At 50.5% G+C, this 16,418-nt stretch overlaps 1 protein-coding gene across 6 annotated transcripts in view; it reads right to left on the reverse strand.

The window, feature by feature from the left end:
• EXOC6B (exocyst complex component 6B) overlaps positions 1 to 16,418 on the reverse strand; it is a 434,433-nt gene that overhangs the window by 200,089 nt on the left and 217,926 nt on the right. For 5 of the 6 annotated variants that reach the window (XM_075573282.1, XM_075573265.1, XM_075573275.1 and 2 more), the window contains exons 7-8: positions 12,403 to 12,570; positions 11,485 to 11,553 (exon numbers count right to left, since the gene is read on the reverse strand). The exons of the other annotated variant lie outside the window; for it this stretch is intronic. In XM_075573282.1, the coding sequence (XP_075429397.1) occupies positions 11,485 to 11,553; positions 12,403 to 12,570 (237 nt within the window). The remainder of the gene's footprint in view (positions 1 to 11,484; positions 11,554 to 12,402; positions 12,571 to 16,418) is intronic. 6 annotated transcript variants of the gene reach the window in all.

A 16,418-nucleotide genomic window follows, 5' to 3' on the forward strand; every position in this document is an offset into this window, starting at 1 on the left:
CATTAAATTACAGTGTACACCAAGGGTTGCCAGGTGGCTTCTCCAAAAATACTGGGACACAATAGTGAAAGGTGCGACACGCACGAGACACACACGCCCACAACTCTCCATGCTGTTTCCTCCTCTCCTTGGCCCCACCCTCAGGCTGCTGACATCCTCCTGATTGGCTGCTACTCGGCATTGGTAATGCAGCCAATCAGGAGGAAGCTGCCTAGCCCACTAGCAACAGCCCTGCTCAGGGAAATCCCATGGCCCCCCAAGCCGGTCAGGTCACATGTCCAGAGAGGTGATACCGGTATACACACACACGCCCAGAGAGGTAATTCCGGTATACACGTACACGCCCAGAGAGGTAATTCCGGTATACACATACACACCCAGAGAGGTGATACCGGTATACACACACACACGCCCAGAGAGGTAATTCCGGTATACACGTACACGCCCAGAGAGGTCATTCCGGTATACACATACACGCCTAGAGAGGTAATACCGGTATACACATACACGCCCAGAGAGGTAATACCGGTATACACATACACGCCCAGAGAGGTAATACCGGTATACACATACACGTCTAGAGAGGTGATACCGGTATACACATCCACGCCCAGAGAGGTAATACCGGTATACACATACACGCCCAGAGAGGTAATACCGGTATACACATACACGCCCAGAGAGGTGATACCGGTATACACATACACGCCCAGAGAGGTAATACCGGTATAAACATACACGCCCAGAGAGGTAATACCTGTATACACACACACGCCCAGAGAGGTAATACCTGTATTCACACACATGCCCAGAGAGGTAATACCGGTATACACATACACGCCCAGAGAGGTGATACCGGTATACACATACACGCCCAGAGAGGTAATACCGGTATAAACATACACGCCCAGAGAGGTAATACCGGTATACACATACACGCCCAGAGAGGTAATACCTGTATTCACACACACGCCCAGAGAGGTAATACCGGTATACACATACACGCCAAGAGAGGTAATACCGGTATACACATACACGCCCAGAGAGGTAATACCGGTATACACATACACGTCTAGAGAGGTGATACCGGTATACACATCCACGCCCAGAGAGGTAATACCGGTATACACATACACGCCCAGAGAGGTAATACCGGTACACACATACACGCCCAGAGAGGTAATACCGGTATACACATACACGCCCAGAGAGGTAATACCGGTATACACATACACGCCCAGAGAGGTAATACCTGTATTCACACACACGCCCAGAGAGGTAATACCGATATACACATACACACCCAGAGAAATAATACCGGTATACACATACACGCCCAGAGAGGTAATACCGGTATAAACATACTCGCCCAGAGAGGTAATACCGGTATACACATACACGCCAAGAGAGGTAATACCGGTATACACATACACGCCCAGAGAGGTAATACCGGTATACACATACACGTCTAGAGAGGTGATACCGGTATACACATCCACGCCCAGAGAGGTAATACCGGTATACACATACACGCCCAGAGAGGTAATACCGGTATACACATACACGCCCAGAGAGGTGATACCGGTATAAACATACTCGCCCAGAGAGGTAATACCTGTATACACACACACGCCCAGAGAGGTAATACCTGTATTCACACACACGCCCAGAGAGGTAATACCGGTATACACATACACGCCCAGAGAGGTAATACCGGTATACAGATACACGCCCAGAGAGGTAATACCGGTATACAGATACACGTCCAGAGAGGTAATACCGGTATACACAGACACGCCCAGAGAGGTAATACCGGTATACACATACACGCCCAGAGAGGTAATACCGGTATACACATACACGCCCAGAGAGGTAATACCGGTATACACATACACGCCCAGAGAGGTAATACCGGTATACACATACACGCCCAGAGAGGTAATACCTGTATTCACACACACGCCCAGAGAGGTAATACCGATATACACATACACACCCAGAGAAATAATACCGGTATACACATACACGCCCAGAGATGTAATTCTGGTATACACATACACGCCCAGAGAGGTAATACCGGTATACACATACACGCCCAGAGAGGTAATACCGGTATACACGTACACGCCCAGAGAGGTAACACTGGTATACACGTACACGCCCAGAGAGGTAATACCGGTATACACATACACGCCCAGAGAGGTAATACTGGTATACACGTACACGCCCAGAGAGGTAATACCGGTATACACATACACGCCCAGAGAGGTAATACCGGTATACACATACACGCCCAGAGAGGTAATACCGGTATACACATACACGCCCAGAAAGATAATACCGGTATACACATACACGCCCAGAGAGGTAATACCGGCATACACATACACGCCCAGAGAGGTAATACCGGTATACACATACACGCCCAGAGAGATAATACCGGTATACACATACACGCCCAGAGAGGTAATACCGGTATACATATACACGCCCAGAGAGGTAATACCGGTATACACATACACGCCCAGAGAGGTAATACCGATATACACATACATGTCCAGTATTACCTCTAAATTTTTACTGGACAGTGTCTCCAAATTCAGGACAGTCCGGTTCAATACTGGACACCTGGCGCCCCTACGCACCCCACTTGCAAAACCTTACAAGTTTCCACTTCATGAAGAAGGAGAAAATCATTTAATCTAAATGTGAAGTACCGTGTGAATCCTTGTGTGAAGCATTATACTGTACAAAGCCCTTTTAGGCACACGCCTCTTTTCTATAGCGTTTGCAACGTAATTTATAGTGCATTTAAGATTACTTGTTCAGTTTCAGAAGGAAGCAGAGTTCCCCCACTTGACAGGCAGAGATTTTAACATTAAATGAACGCTCCTTGCAAAATAACAGAGTATAACTGCACCTCGCACCTCTGCTGCTTAAAGAACGCAGACACAATATCTAGATTCCCACAGCCGCGCTGGCTACAGGAATACTGTAAGAACAAAATAACTAGGATGGGGCTCTCCTTTGAGTAATAAATAATCTAATTAGTGCAAAAATACTAAATTACACGTATCCAACCAAAAATATTGGATACTCAGTGAACAGAGTGAAATATAGTGAAAAGGCAACCTAAATGGTGCTGTGAAATTCACATAAGTGTAAATGCATGCGAGTCCCCCACTCAACCTCCACTAAAAAAGAACCGATTCCCAGTTTCTTCAAAAGAGGACGATTCCAGGATAAGGGAGCGGGTCCTCAGCCTAAGGGAGCGGGTCCTCAGCCTAAGGGAGCGGGTCCTCAGCCTAAGGGAGCGGGTCCTCAGCCTAAGGGAGCGGGTCCTCAGCCTAAGGGAGCGGGTCCTCAGCCTAAGGGAGCGGGTCCTCAGCCTAAGGGAGCGGGTCCTCAGCCTAAGGGAGCAGGTCCTCAGCCTAAGGGAGCGGGTCCTCAGCCTAAGGGAGCGGGTCCTCAGCCAACGGGAGCGGGTCCTCAGCCAACGGGAGCGGGTCCTCAGCCAACGGGAGCGGGTCCTCAGCCTAAGGGAGCGGGTCCTCAGCCTAAGGGAGCGGGTCCTCAGCCTAAGGGAGCGGGTCCTCAGCCTAAGGGAGCGGGAGTCGTCTGGTGCGTTATGCAAAAAATAAAACTGAGACACCAATAGTGTAATATGCAAATGACAATGTGAATCAAACGGACTGGTAAGTCTTCAACGATTATACTCACATTCCACGAGAAAATTCAGGTAATACACAAATCGCAAAGCCACAGATTGTGTATTGTCTGCATTGTCTCATAGAAAAGGAGTATACAGTAAACGTTGAAGCCTTACCAGTCCGTTTGATTCACATTGTTATTTGCATGTTACACTACCCGTGTCCCAGTTGTATTTTTTGCATAACGCGCCGGTCGCCCCTCGCTCCCTCATGCTTCTGGAATCGTACAGGAATACTGTATTGCAGCACACAGTACCAATGCAAGTTGCAGTGTTGCTAATAAAGTGCCCTCTTAATGGCTGCGTGCCCTCTCCCTGATCCCAGCAAAACCAAAGCACGGCGGCCCTCCGCTGTGCAGAAGCCTGCCGGGAAAAGCGGGGACATGTCACAGAGGCTGTGAACCGTTTCTGACACGCAGACAAAACATACCTGCAGTGAAAGGAAGGTAAACTCCTGCTGCTCTGTCAGGGCCCTTAACAGACGAGACAAAACACACCTGCCGAGGGAGCAGGTAAACTCCGGGAGACCCCTTTCACTGCTCCTGAAAGACGGGCAAACAATGGGTAAGGAGACGCCGCATGCAGCCTGTCTTCCCACGGCCCTCCCACCCAGCCAGAGCATACCTGGAGAGTACTGCACACGGAGACATTAGCAGCCCAAATAAGGGCAGGTGGGAACGTGCCCCCGTGTCCTCTCCCTGATCCCTACGGGGGAAACCGGAGCGTGACTACAATGGAGCTATAGCAGTTGCTAATTTCCCCTGAATTTAACCTCAACCTCATCCTACACACCTTGTAGCTCCAATTTTATTTTAGATTGTAAGCTCCTTGGCAAATTGCACCTTTTTTTCCTACTGTGCCAGTGCCATGTTATTGTATTATCTGTCACACCCAGCACACTGGGGGAAAAAGCCAGGCAGGGCCTCTGTCTCCAGCACATGACAGAAAAGTGTCCTACGGTCCCGTGTGCAGCAAATAAAAATACCACGTGTGAGCTTATTCACACGGCTCCGACAGCTCAGCAACCCTGCCCTTCCCCATTATCTCTGAGCATACAATGCTTCCACTGCAGCCAGGGATTCTGGGTAATGGCATGCTAACGAGCACTCTGTGTGTGGCTTCTTGCTTCTCTTCCATTTAAAGGGACAAAGTGACAGTTACTGTGTGCAAGGGCTCAGGGACAGTCAGCATGACAAACAGGAGCAGTGAAATAAAATCAGGTGGGGGGTTTTATCCAACTAAAAGCTAAAGGCTAATGTAAGGGAACAGACCTCTACCCTCTGACCTCTACCCTCTGACCCCCAGGTGGAAAGAAGTCTGATTTCATGAACAGGGATTTTTTTACCCATCATTCCACTTGCCTTCTGCAAACTCCAAAACCCCCCATAACTAGGCACCCAAAAAGGGACATTTCCAAATCCGAGCGCTATGCTGCGTCACCGCCACGTAAGGCACGGCTGCTGAAAGCATCGGGTTACTTGTATTATGCTGCGATTCCCTGGGAATATGAAGCACTGAGCCAGACGTTCTCAACACCCGGTCCTGACAACACCACCCCTCTCTCCCCCTCCTCCAAACAGGCCAGGCTTTACGGATATCCCAGCGTCAGCACAGGTGGCTTAGTCAGTGGCCGACCTGTGCTGAAGCGGGATATCCTGAAAATCTGATCTGTTGCGGGGATCTTGAGGACTGGAGAAGACCCCCTCTGTGCGAAGCTCCTTCGCATATGAGGAAGCAGAGCTTGAAGGCCCAGTCACGAAAACCTTTACAAGTTTTTATGTAAGGTAATAAATGTGCGTTTAATATACAAAGACTGGTCTAAAGATCTAGAAAATAACCGTGCTAGATCACAGTAATAAACGCTGTGGATTTGCCTCTGTACGGCCTGTCCCTGCGGTGTCACGTCATTAGTGGCCCTGCCTGGCACAGAGATCACGGTGTAACCGGACAGAGGGGATGTTAGGAGAGAGGCATTATAATTTCACATGTGCACGGGAGGCTGGGTGTTAGTAGCAGTGATACAGCCGAGGAGTTAGCAGTATATCTTTATTTATTTAGCGCCCACAATGTACTCAGCGCTTTACAAATGCAGCGCAGTGAATTATAACACAAGCGCAAACAAAGCCAGACAATAGGAAAGGGAATCCCTGCCCCGGAGAGCTTACACTCTAAGTGGTATGTTGGGAGAGTTAGAGACAGCGGGTGAGGGAATAAGTGCAGGAGATGGCAGCGCTTGGCCACAATGGTTGGTAGGAGTGACAGTGGGTGTGGGACAGGAGCCATGAGTGCAGGCTGTTGGGAGGCTTCATTTAAGAGGTGAGTTTAAAGGTTTGTCTTATCTAAGGAGAGTGGAAAGTTACGTGGAATTGCATGGAAGTCTGATGCTTCCTGTACCATAAATGGCACCATAAAAAGTGACAACATGGCAATTCTACTTTTATTTAATAGTTAAAGAGAACAATAAACAATGTGTTTACCAGGAGAATGCTGGAAGTGTCTGGGCTGAAGCCCGCTTTTAACATTCTCAGACAGTGCAGAGAAATGTACTGTAATCCCACAGGAGGAGTCACCGTCGCCCCCCCCCTCCCCCTGACTCTTCCCCCCCCCCCCCCCCATTATTCAGGTTCAGTAAGGGTCAGTGTTACAGCAATGTTTCTGAACCTTTATGGTGCGGTCGGACCTCACACACTTCCCCACCATGCGAGGTCGGGGGGTGGGAGCGGAAGTGGAGTGGTTCCCGTCAGAGCGGTCTGCCCGATTTGCCCCAAGAAAACCAGAGCCTGAGCTGTTCCCAGGACACGCCCGAGCTGTTCCCAGGACACGCCCGAGCCGTTCCCAGGACACGCCCGAGCCGTTCCCAGGACACGCCCGAGCCGTCCCCAGGACACGCCCGAGCCGTCCCCAGGACACGCCCGAGCCGTCCCCAGGACACGCCCGAGCCGTCCCCAGGACACGCCCGAGCCGTCCCCAGGACACGCCCGAGCCGTCCCCAGGACACGCCCGAGCCGTCCCCAGGACACGCCCGAGCCGTCCCCAGGACACGCCCGAGCCGTCCCCAGGACACGCCCGAGCCGTCCCCAGGACACGCCCGAGCCGTCCCCAGGACACGCCCGAGCCGTCCCCAGGACACGCCCGAGCCCTCCCAGGACACGCCCGAGCCGTCCCCAGGACACGCCCGAGCCCTCCCAGGACACGCCCGAGCCCTCCCAGGACACGCCCGAGCCGTCCCACGACACGCCCGAGCCGTCCCACGACACGCCCGAGCCGTCCCAGCACACGCCCGAGCCCTCCCAGGACACGCCCGAGCTGTCCCAGCACACGCCCGAGCTGTCCCAGGACACGCCCGAGCTGTTCCCAGGACACGCCCGAGCTGTCCCCAGGACACGCCCGAGCTGTTCCCAGGACACGCCCGAGCTGTCCCATGACACGCCCGAGCTGTCCCAGGACACGCCCGAGCTGTCCCAGGACACGCCCGAGCTGTTCCCAGGACACGACCGAGCTGTTCCCAGGACACGCCCGAGCTGTTCCCAGGACACGCCCGAGCTGTCCCAGCACACGCCCGAGCTGTCCCAGCACACGCCCGAGCTGTCACAGCACACGCCTGCACAAGGTCCTCTTCCATAATTGGGTACGAGGATACACTTGTGTTGGGCGACAGCTTAAAGGAGCAATTCATGCTGGGCTTTAAAGTTTAAAGCTCCCGCGTCACATGGCCAATAGGAAGTCGATGATGTCACGGCTTCCCATTGGCCCGCAGGGTAAGGGAGCTTTGAAACTCCGCTAGGACGTGAACCTTGCTAGCTGAGCAGCTACCGGCACCCACTATGCAGGTAAGTATCTCTGGAAGCAGGGGGTCCCTGGAGCTGAAATTAATGGGGTACATCTCCAGAGACCCCCTGCTTCAATCCAATGGGGGGGAAAACAGCTCGGATTTGAGCTTTAGGAGGAAAATCTATTGGCAGCCGCATTGTTTCTATATAAGTTTATTATCACATTTGCTTAAATAAGTCAATTAACGAAGTGAGAGCTGCACATTAGGAGAGAGACGTCAAATCCTAGTTCTGGCAGATAAAAAAAAAAGAAGCTGGTGGGAGACGCCCTGCGGCCAGACACGATTGGATAAGAAATATAACGTGTCACGGCGTGCTGCGCTCTTTATTTGGCGTATCTGTCTCCCACACAGTTTCACCACTTCCAAGCAATGCCGCGTATTTAGATCATCAACAAATATACTGCTCACTACTTATAAACATGGTTTAAAAGGTTGAAGGGTTTCTGCCCTTCACATTGGCGCGGTTTCACCAACACGGAAATATTGAAATAATTAAACGCCATCTCCAATTGTTATTTGTTGCGTTAAACCCCTTCTCTATGACAGGCATGGTCATCGAGCGCTTTGTTCTCACTATGTAGTAACAAAGGAGGCAGAGGGTGTCGGTGGGTTTGGAAACCTTTCATTCAACCAACAAGTACCTGATATGTTACAAGCTTTCCAACCAGAGGTTGGTCCAATAAAAAGGTATCCTTCCCGCCGACACCCTCTCCCTCCTTTGTTACTACAGGCGGTCCCTTGGTTATCCCACGGAATCCGTTCCGCAAACTGCCGGCGGGTAGTGAAAACGTCAGCGTGCGAAATCCCACGTTAATGAGCGGCCGCAAGTGTCAGACAACCCGTTCCGACGTCGGATGACGCGTTCCGCGGAATGCGTCGGATACTCCGTTCATCGGGAACAGAAACGGCGGCTAGAATGGACCACTTGTACATGGATCTCCTTTTATTCTGCACTACGAGATGGTCCCGCAGAAGCCAGCAAATATCAGCACAACGAAAAGCAGAGTCATAAAAACCGCAATGTTTCTATTAACGCAGCAGTGAGGGTCAGTGATTGAGGGGCTTGCACCGTAACCATGCTCAGTATAGCTTTACATTGTTGCATGTGAATATTCCCACCGGAGGTTAGCCTGCGGTTTTAACAAGTGTCACACAATAGCCCGGTGACAGCCGGCACTGCTCAGGGTTGCAGCAGGAGAAGGTCATAAAAAGCATGTTTTCTGGCTTCGATTCTCCCCCATACCGGCTGTAATAAAGGCCACATGTACATCACTCATACCTTGAAAATGTCAGCCCACGGTCATGAAGAACGCCATGCTACGGGCGCACACACCAGACATGCAGACGGCCCTTGCTGAATGCCCCCACATCACAGGCAGGGCTCGCATGAAAAGCACATTAATGCGCATCTTGTTAACTAATAGGATCTGGGGACACCCGAGTCACAGGACACCACGGGACATCTCCGGCGTGGCATTCCGGGGAGCCTGGGGGAGACTTCACTACCGGTACCCTGATAGTAACGTGGCTTCAGGTTCAATATCTCTTAGAGAGACCGTGCCTCATACAAACTACGGGTTAAATGAAGCTGATTTCTAAACATCTTATAAGAGAAAACGTGGATATGTGTCTCCTATATATTTTGGACCGTTGTTTGTCTGTTCTCCCGCCACACCGGGTACTTTGAGCTAGTTTTACATAAACTGAACTTTTTCGTGGTAATCGATAGCTTTAGCGAATGTTTACTTGCTGCCTTTTAGTGACGAGGCTGTCGCTCTCCTAAATCTACAAGAAAACATTTTTGTTTTGTCCTTTTTAAAGTAATCACATTAGTCAAACAGAGAAACGTAAGTAGCGGAGAAGCGTGAATTCAGCGGACCCAGAAAAAAAAGGGAAAAGTTACATTTTTCACAGGATACAAAGAAGTAAAATTGTCAGTTTAAGAATCATTCAACGTTTGTACGGCCGCGTTCATAGTATGAGCGACGGCCCGCGCGCGCCGAAAACAAATGGCCGTAAGGCAATGCGCACGGCCACAGAGCCCGCGTGGGCGCACTAGAGCGACGGAGCGGCCGACACTTCGCGAGACAACATTTTGATTTTGCCCGGCATGTGATCCGGCCGTCACGCGGTTCAGCCAATGAGGACAAACCGCTCACGTCTCCGCCGCGCCCTCGCGCCATCCTACAAACCACGGATCGCTTCTAGCACAGGCGTGTGTGGCGTTATGCGCCCATACTATATAACCGAGGCCTAAGGCACCAAAATGGCCCCGATCAGAACAGAATGTCTATTTTCCATTGTAAAACAGTTTTTGGACAAGCTAACTGGCATTTGCAGTGAGCCTCCCTATGATCAGACAGGAGGGGGGCATTTACAGTGAGACACCCTAGGATCAGACAGGAGGGGGGCATTTGCAATGAGACACCCTATGATTACACAGGAGGGGGGTATTTGCAGTGAGACACCCTATGATCAGACAGGAGGGGGTATTTGCAGTGAGACTCCCTATGATCAGACAGGAGGGGGGCATTTACAGTGAGACACCCTAGGATCAGACAGGAGGGGGGCATTTGCAATGAGACACCCTATGATTACACAGGAGGGGGGTATTTGCAGTGAGACACCCTATGATCAGACAGGAGGGGGCATTTGCAGTGAGACACCCTATGATCATACAGTAGGGGGGCATTTGCCGTGAGACACTCTATGATCAGAAAGGAGTGGGGTATTTGCAGTGAGACACCCTATGATCAGACAGGAGGGGGCATTTGCAGTGAGACACCCTATGATCGGAAAGGGGGGGGGTCATTTGCAGTGAGACTCCCTACGGTCATACAGGAGGGGGTATTTGCTGTGAGACACCTTATGATCAGACAGGAGGGGGGCATTTGCAATGAGACACCCTATCATCAGAAAGGAGGGGAGTATTTGCAGTGAGACACCCTATGATCAGACAGGAGGTGGGGGGGGGGGGGGTATTTGCAGTGAGACACCCTATGATCAGACAGGAGGGGGGCATTTGCAGTGAGACTCCCTATGATCAGACAGGAGGGGGCATTTGCAATGAGACACCCTATGATCAGACAGGAGGGGGGGTATTTGCAGTGAGACACCTTATGATCAGACAGGAGGGGGGCATTTGCAATGAGACACCCTATCATCTGACAGGAGGGGGGTATTTGCAGTGAGACACCCTATCATCTGACAGGAGGGGGGTATTTGCAGTGAGACACCCTATCATCTGACAGGAGGGGGTATTTGCAGTGAGACACCCTATCATCTGACAGGAGGGGGGTATTTGCAGTGAGACACACTACGATCACACTGGAGGGGGTATTTGCAGTGAGACACACTACGATCACACAGAAGGGGGGTATTTGCAGTGAGACACACTATGATTACACAGGAGAGGGTATTTGCAGTGAGACTCCCTATGATTACACAGGAGGGGGGTATTTGCAGTGAGACACCCTATGATTACACAGGAGGGGGGTATTTGCAGTGAGACACCCTATGATTACACAGGAGGGGGGTATTTGCAGTGAGACACCCTACGATCACACAGAAGGGGGGTATTTGCCTGACACCCTATGATCACCAGAGGAAACATGAATCCCTTTCCTGCCAGGCGTGGCCACACACTGCCCCCTACTGTGCAAAGGGGTTAAACAGCAAAACGTGATCACGTCACACGGAAATGTGAGCGCAATGCGCAAGCGCAGCACATCAGCAGGTACATTCCCACTGATGCATTCCCACTGATCTGCCACCACTGGTAGTGATGGGTAACGGGTCTCGGATCTTAGTGAATGAAGCCTTCAAAAAAAATCAACTACTTAAAAATCCCTTTGCAAAGCCTGCACGTTTCTTTTTGTTACTCTCTTGCATTTTCCCCTCGATGCACAGCGAGTGCAGGCCGGGGGCCCCGTGGGACACTTACCAGAACAGTGTAGATGTGCAAGCAGCGGTAAACTGGAGAGAAATCCACCAGGTCCTGAGTGCCAGGCGCCTGTCGGAGACATGAGGTGCAGAGCCTGCATTAAGAGGAAGGGGTGCGCTAACCAGACACACACACACACAGACACACAGACACACACAGACACACACAGACACACACAGACACACACAGACACACACACACACACACACTTCTTATTTTAGCCCCACACACTTAAATTTCATCACGTTTTAAGATTTAAGATCTCAGAAATGGAAACCTATATTTAGTCTTAAGACGCACACCATCTCTTTTTCTCAATATGATGGAGTGCTTTATGTACAGTATGATCAAACCCTGCCACGTGCCGACATTCAGGTTCCTCTTGGAGAACAAGCGAGATTTCCATGGACATACACAGTTGGGATAACACTCTTACCATGTACATGCAGATGCAGCAAGATTAAGGATCTTCGGTGCCCCTGCCACCCACGGCGGTACCCGGCACCGGAGGATTAACACTGGGATGGATCCCATTCGGAAGCATGGAAACCCCCCAGCGGCACGATCACGCAGACACTGTGCCAGTAAGTCCTGCTACATCTGTATGGCCACCTACGAAGCTTTAATCAGCCACCGGCAGGGTAATCTAACAATCTTACCACCTCCCCACACACCTGGGACGCCTCTTCCTATAAAGAGGACTGGGGTGAAATCTTACAGCTTCACCAATAACACATTTTTGATACCAAAACAGCAAGGTTACATAACACCTCACACACAAACATCTGGGGCATCTACAGCACTTCTCATACAGGTACATCAAGGACATACCATTCCCACACAGAAACATCAGGGACACCTACCTCTCACTTCCATCACACAGACTCACCCTACATAAAAACCAGCCATCCACGTTACCTCTTCCTCATCTTCATCTTCCACATCCAGGATCCCAGAATCCTGCTCAGACATGGGGCTCGTGCCATTCACCTCTGGACTTAGGCAGAAGTCCTTCTTCGATTTCCTCCCAAGGCCTCCCTTGGTTTGCTGGGATAGGATGTTATCCAAATTTCTCTGCTCCTGCGCCTGGAAAAATGGAGGTGCGTAATTAGGGAAGCGTTCGTTAATGCAGTCTGCAAGGAACACGCTGATCAGCCCACAAGACTAAACAGGTAACTTACACAGCCAGCTGCAGCGTGCTACCTTCTGCGGCCAACTTAGGATCATTTATAAACAGTGTTTCATCTCAAATTTACAATGCCGGTTTAGCGGCATTAATAATAAAGCCGCCACTGGGGGGAATCAACGAAGCCGATTAATGCCAAAGACAGCAAGTCCTCGCGGATCTCCCAGCACAGAAGTGCGAATCGCACAGATCTTGGATTGTATTAAACACGTTAAAGTGGATACAGAAACATAGTATTTGGTGGCAGGGAAGAACCACGAAGCACACCCAGTCTCTCCCTTTTCCGATCGGCTGCAAAACCTCAGATCCCAGGCTTTAATATTTAGGATAGCCCTTTGGTCTGTCCCAAACACTCTAAAACCTCGGTTGAGAAGCTGCTCCACCACCCATTCAAGTACTTCTCCCGAGTCTGCCAGCCTCCAGCTTCAGAGCATGGACTTGTTCCACCACTCCTTTTTCTGACATATACTTCCCTCCTGTACTTTGTTAAATGTTAATGTATCCCACACCTCCCTTGTCTTCTCCAAGCTAAGGAGAGGCAAGCTAAGGGCACCCAGCTCTGATCAGTATTATGCTGTAGATCATGCACCCTTTTTTTGTAGCAAGTCTTTGCCCGATTTCCCCTTTATTCCTGTGCTCCTGGAGATGTGATCCCCAGATCTAACCACGGTCCTCTGGGTGAGATCTCACCCATGATCTATAGCGGCACCACCAGCCCTCTCTTTCTGCTGCTAATACCTCTCTCTCTATAACCGGGGTGCGCAAAGTTTCGGTGCTACGCCCCCCCCCCCCGCCACCGCTCCTACCATGCTCACGCCCCCCCCCCCCCCGCGCCTTCCTAGAGCGTCGTCTGATGCCGTGGGGTCATGTGACGTTGCGTCGCCACAGCAACGAGTCTTCTCTTCTGAGCCATGGTAGGAGAGAGTACAGAGGCCTCCTGCTGTCCCCAGCATTTAATTTGAATGCCTTGGAGAAGAGCGTGGGGCCTATGTTTGCGCCTCGCCCCCCTGTAACCCCCCAAAAACTCTTGCGCCCCCCCCCAATTTGCACCCCCCTGCTCTATAACATCCTGCTGGCTTTCCCCACTGCGCTGTTACATTGCTCGGTTATTTAAGTCACCTGAAATAATGACGCCCAGGTCCCTTACCTCTGCAGAAGGTGACATTATGGCGCCATTAATCTTGTACTCCGACTTTAGATTTTTTTCCCCGTCACCCACGTGCATCATTTTGCACTTTTTGGCATTAAATTGTAGTTGCCAAACGCTTGACCATTCCTCCCATCTTCCTAAATCATTAGCCATTTTGTTTACCCGCCCTACAGTGTCAACCCCAAGCTTTGTGCTATCTGCAAATAAAGCACACACCCCTCCCAAACATTTATATTCTCCCTAATAAAGACATCAAACAGCACCGGTCCCAGTACAGATCCTGGAGGTACTCCACAAACAGCACCGGTCCCAGTACGGATCCTGGAGGTACTCCACAAACAGCACCGGTCCCAGTACAGATCCTGGAGGCACTCCACAAACAGCACCGGTCCCAGTACGGATCCTGGAGGTACTCCACAAACAGCACAGGTCCCAGTATGGATCCTGGAGGTGCTCCACAAACAGCACCGGTCCCAGTACAGCTCCTGGAGGTACTCCACAAACAGCACAGGTCCCAGTACAGATCCTGGAGGTACTCCACAAACAGCACCGGTCCCAGTACAGATCCTGGAGGTACTCCACAAACAGCACCGGTCCCAGAGCAGATCCTGGAGGTACTCCACAAACAGCACCGGTCCTAGTACAGATCCTGGAGGTACTCCACAAACAGCACCGGTCCTAGTACAGATCCTGGAGGTACCCCACTGCTCACCTTTCCTTCCTCTAAATATACTCCAATTACCACCACTCTCTGCTGCCACTCTATCCTTCAACCAATGTCTTATTTGCTCAGCCGCTTTATTTAGAGTCCAATCCCGTGCATGGCCAATTCTTCCATGTGGGACACCGTCAACGACCTAACTAAAATGTAGAGAAGCTTTATCTACATACAACACTGTCTCCTTCTCTGGGATCCCATTTCCCCCAGCTGTGTGCTTCCTATTCATTCCACAGTGGCTCCTTCTCTGGGATCCCATTTCTCCCAGCTGTGTGCTTCCTATTCATTCCACAGTGGCTCCTTCTCTGGGATCCCATTTCTCCCAGCTGTGTGCTTCCTATTCATTCCACAGTGGCTCCTTCTCTGGGATCCCATTTCCCCCAGCTGTGTGCTTCCTATTCATTCCACAAACTCCCACAACCTCTTCCACTGCAGTAGGTGCCTCTTTGGGGCAGTTCTGGGCTGCTAGTGCAGCATAGGAGCTGTACAATGGAACAGTTTGCCAGAAGTGCCTGCGAGCTACAACCCTCACCCTGCCAGAGCCCATGGTAGTATGCATGTATATCTTTTATATAGCGCCAAAAGTGTACTCTGCGCTGCACAAAGACAATATAGTACATGAAATTATAATTATACAATAGGAAAGGAAATCCCTGACGCAGACACCTTACAATCTAAGTGGTATGTTGGGAGACTTACAGAGACAGCAGGTTAGGGAATACGTGCAGGAGATGGCAGTGCTTTGCCACAATGGGTGGTAGGAGTGACTGTGGGTGTGGGACAGTAGCCAGGAGTGCAGACTAGTGGGATGCTTCTTTTGTGATGTGAGTCTTAAGTTTGGTCGGTATTAAATTAGATGGGTTAATACCATTAGCAGGGAAAGAGGCGACATGCAGGCATGCGTGAGATGTGTAAATGGCTGGGTCCAGACCTCTCACCTCCAGGGAGACCTCTGAGGCAGCAGTCGCCACTAAGGTGGAGCCTGTGTGGGTCAAAAGGATACAGAACACCGGCCTATTTCCGCCTGCAGCCATGCAATCTCTTCATGCAACGGAGAGCAATGGGACAGCACCTTGCAGATGGGACAGCACCTTGCAGATGGGACAGCACCTCGCAGATGGGACAGCACCTGCATTCCGAGAATGTCTCCCGGAAAACTGCTGCCCCGTCACCCATTGCACTGGACAACGCCAAACGTTGTAGCAGCTGTACATGCTATTTACAGTGTGGTGTGCTACTGTGTCTATGTTTAACCTCCTGTTGTTTAACACTCAGAACTTACAAACCCAGCGGCACTTGGAACTATTAGAGGCTTACGGGAAGAGTGAGCAAGCGCCAAGCTCCATCTATTAAAGGTGCAATAATAATAATAATAATAAAGAAATAATAAATTAATAATTAAAATAGCAGCTTTTTGGCTACTTTCAAAAAAATGATTTCAAATACTTGCCAAGCTAAAAACATCAATCATGATTTTATCCATGTAACCTCTCTGCCAATATCTCACGTTGGTACTAATAAGTGGGACTGACACTTTAAAAAGGTATCTGGAAGTCTTTATCTGGAGGAAGGAGGAGAAAACGTCTTAATTGAGTCAAACAAAACTCTTGATGCTTAAGTAAATATCATTAAGGTGAATGGGAAAAGATAACAGCACTTAACACTGGACAAGCAGAAGCACTAGCAGGCTGTCCACTCCTGTGTAAATAATGAGATTAGGCAGCTGGCAGGTGTGAAAGTAGTGACACAGTGCCAGTGCTGCGGGCAGGTCTGAAAGTATCACACAGTGCCAGTGCTGCGGGCAGGTCTGAAAGTATCACACAGTGCCAGTGCTGCGGGCAGGTCTGAAAGTATCACACTGTGCCAGTGCTGCGGGCAGG

Source organism: Ascaphus truei, chromosome 1 (assembly GCF_040206685.1).
Source record: "Ascaphus truei isolate aAscTru1 chromosome 1, aAscTru1.hap1, whole genome shotgun sequence".
NCBI lineage: Eukaryota > Metazoa > Chordata > Amphibia > Anura > Ascaphidae > Ascaphus > Ascaphus truei.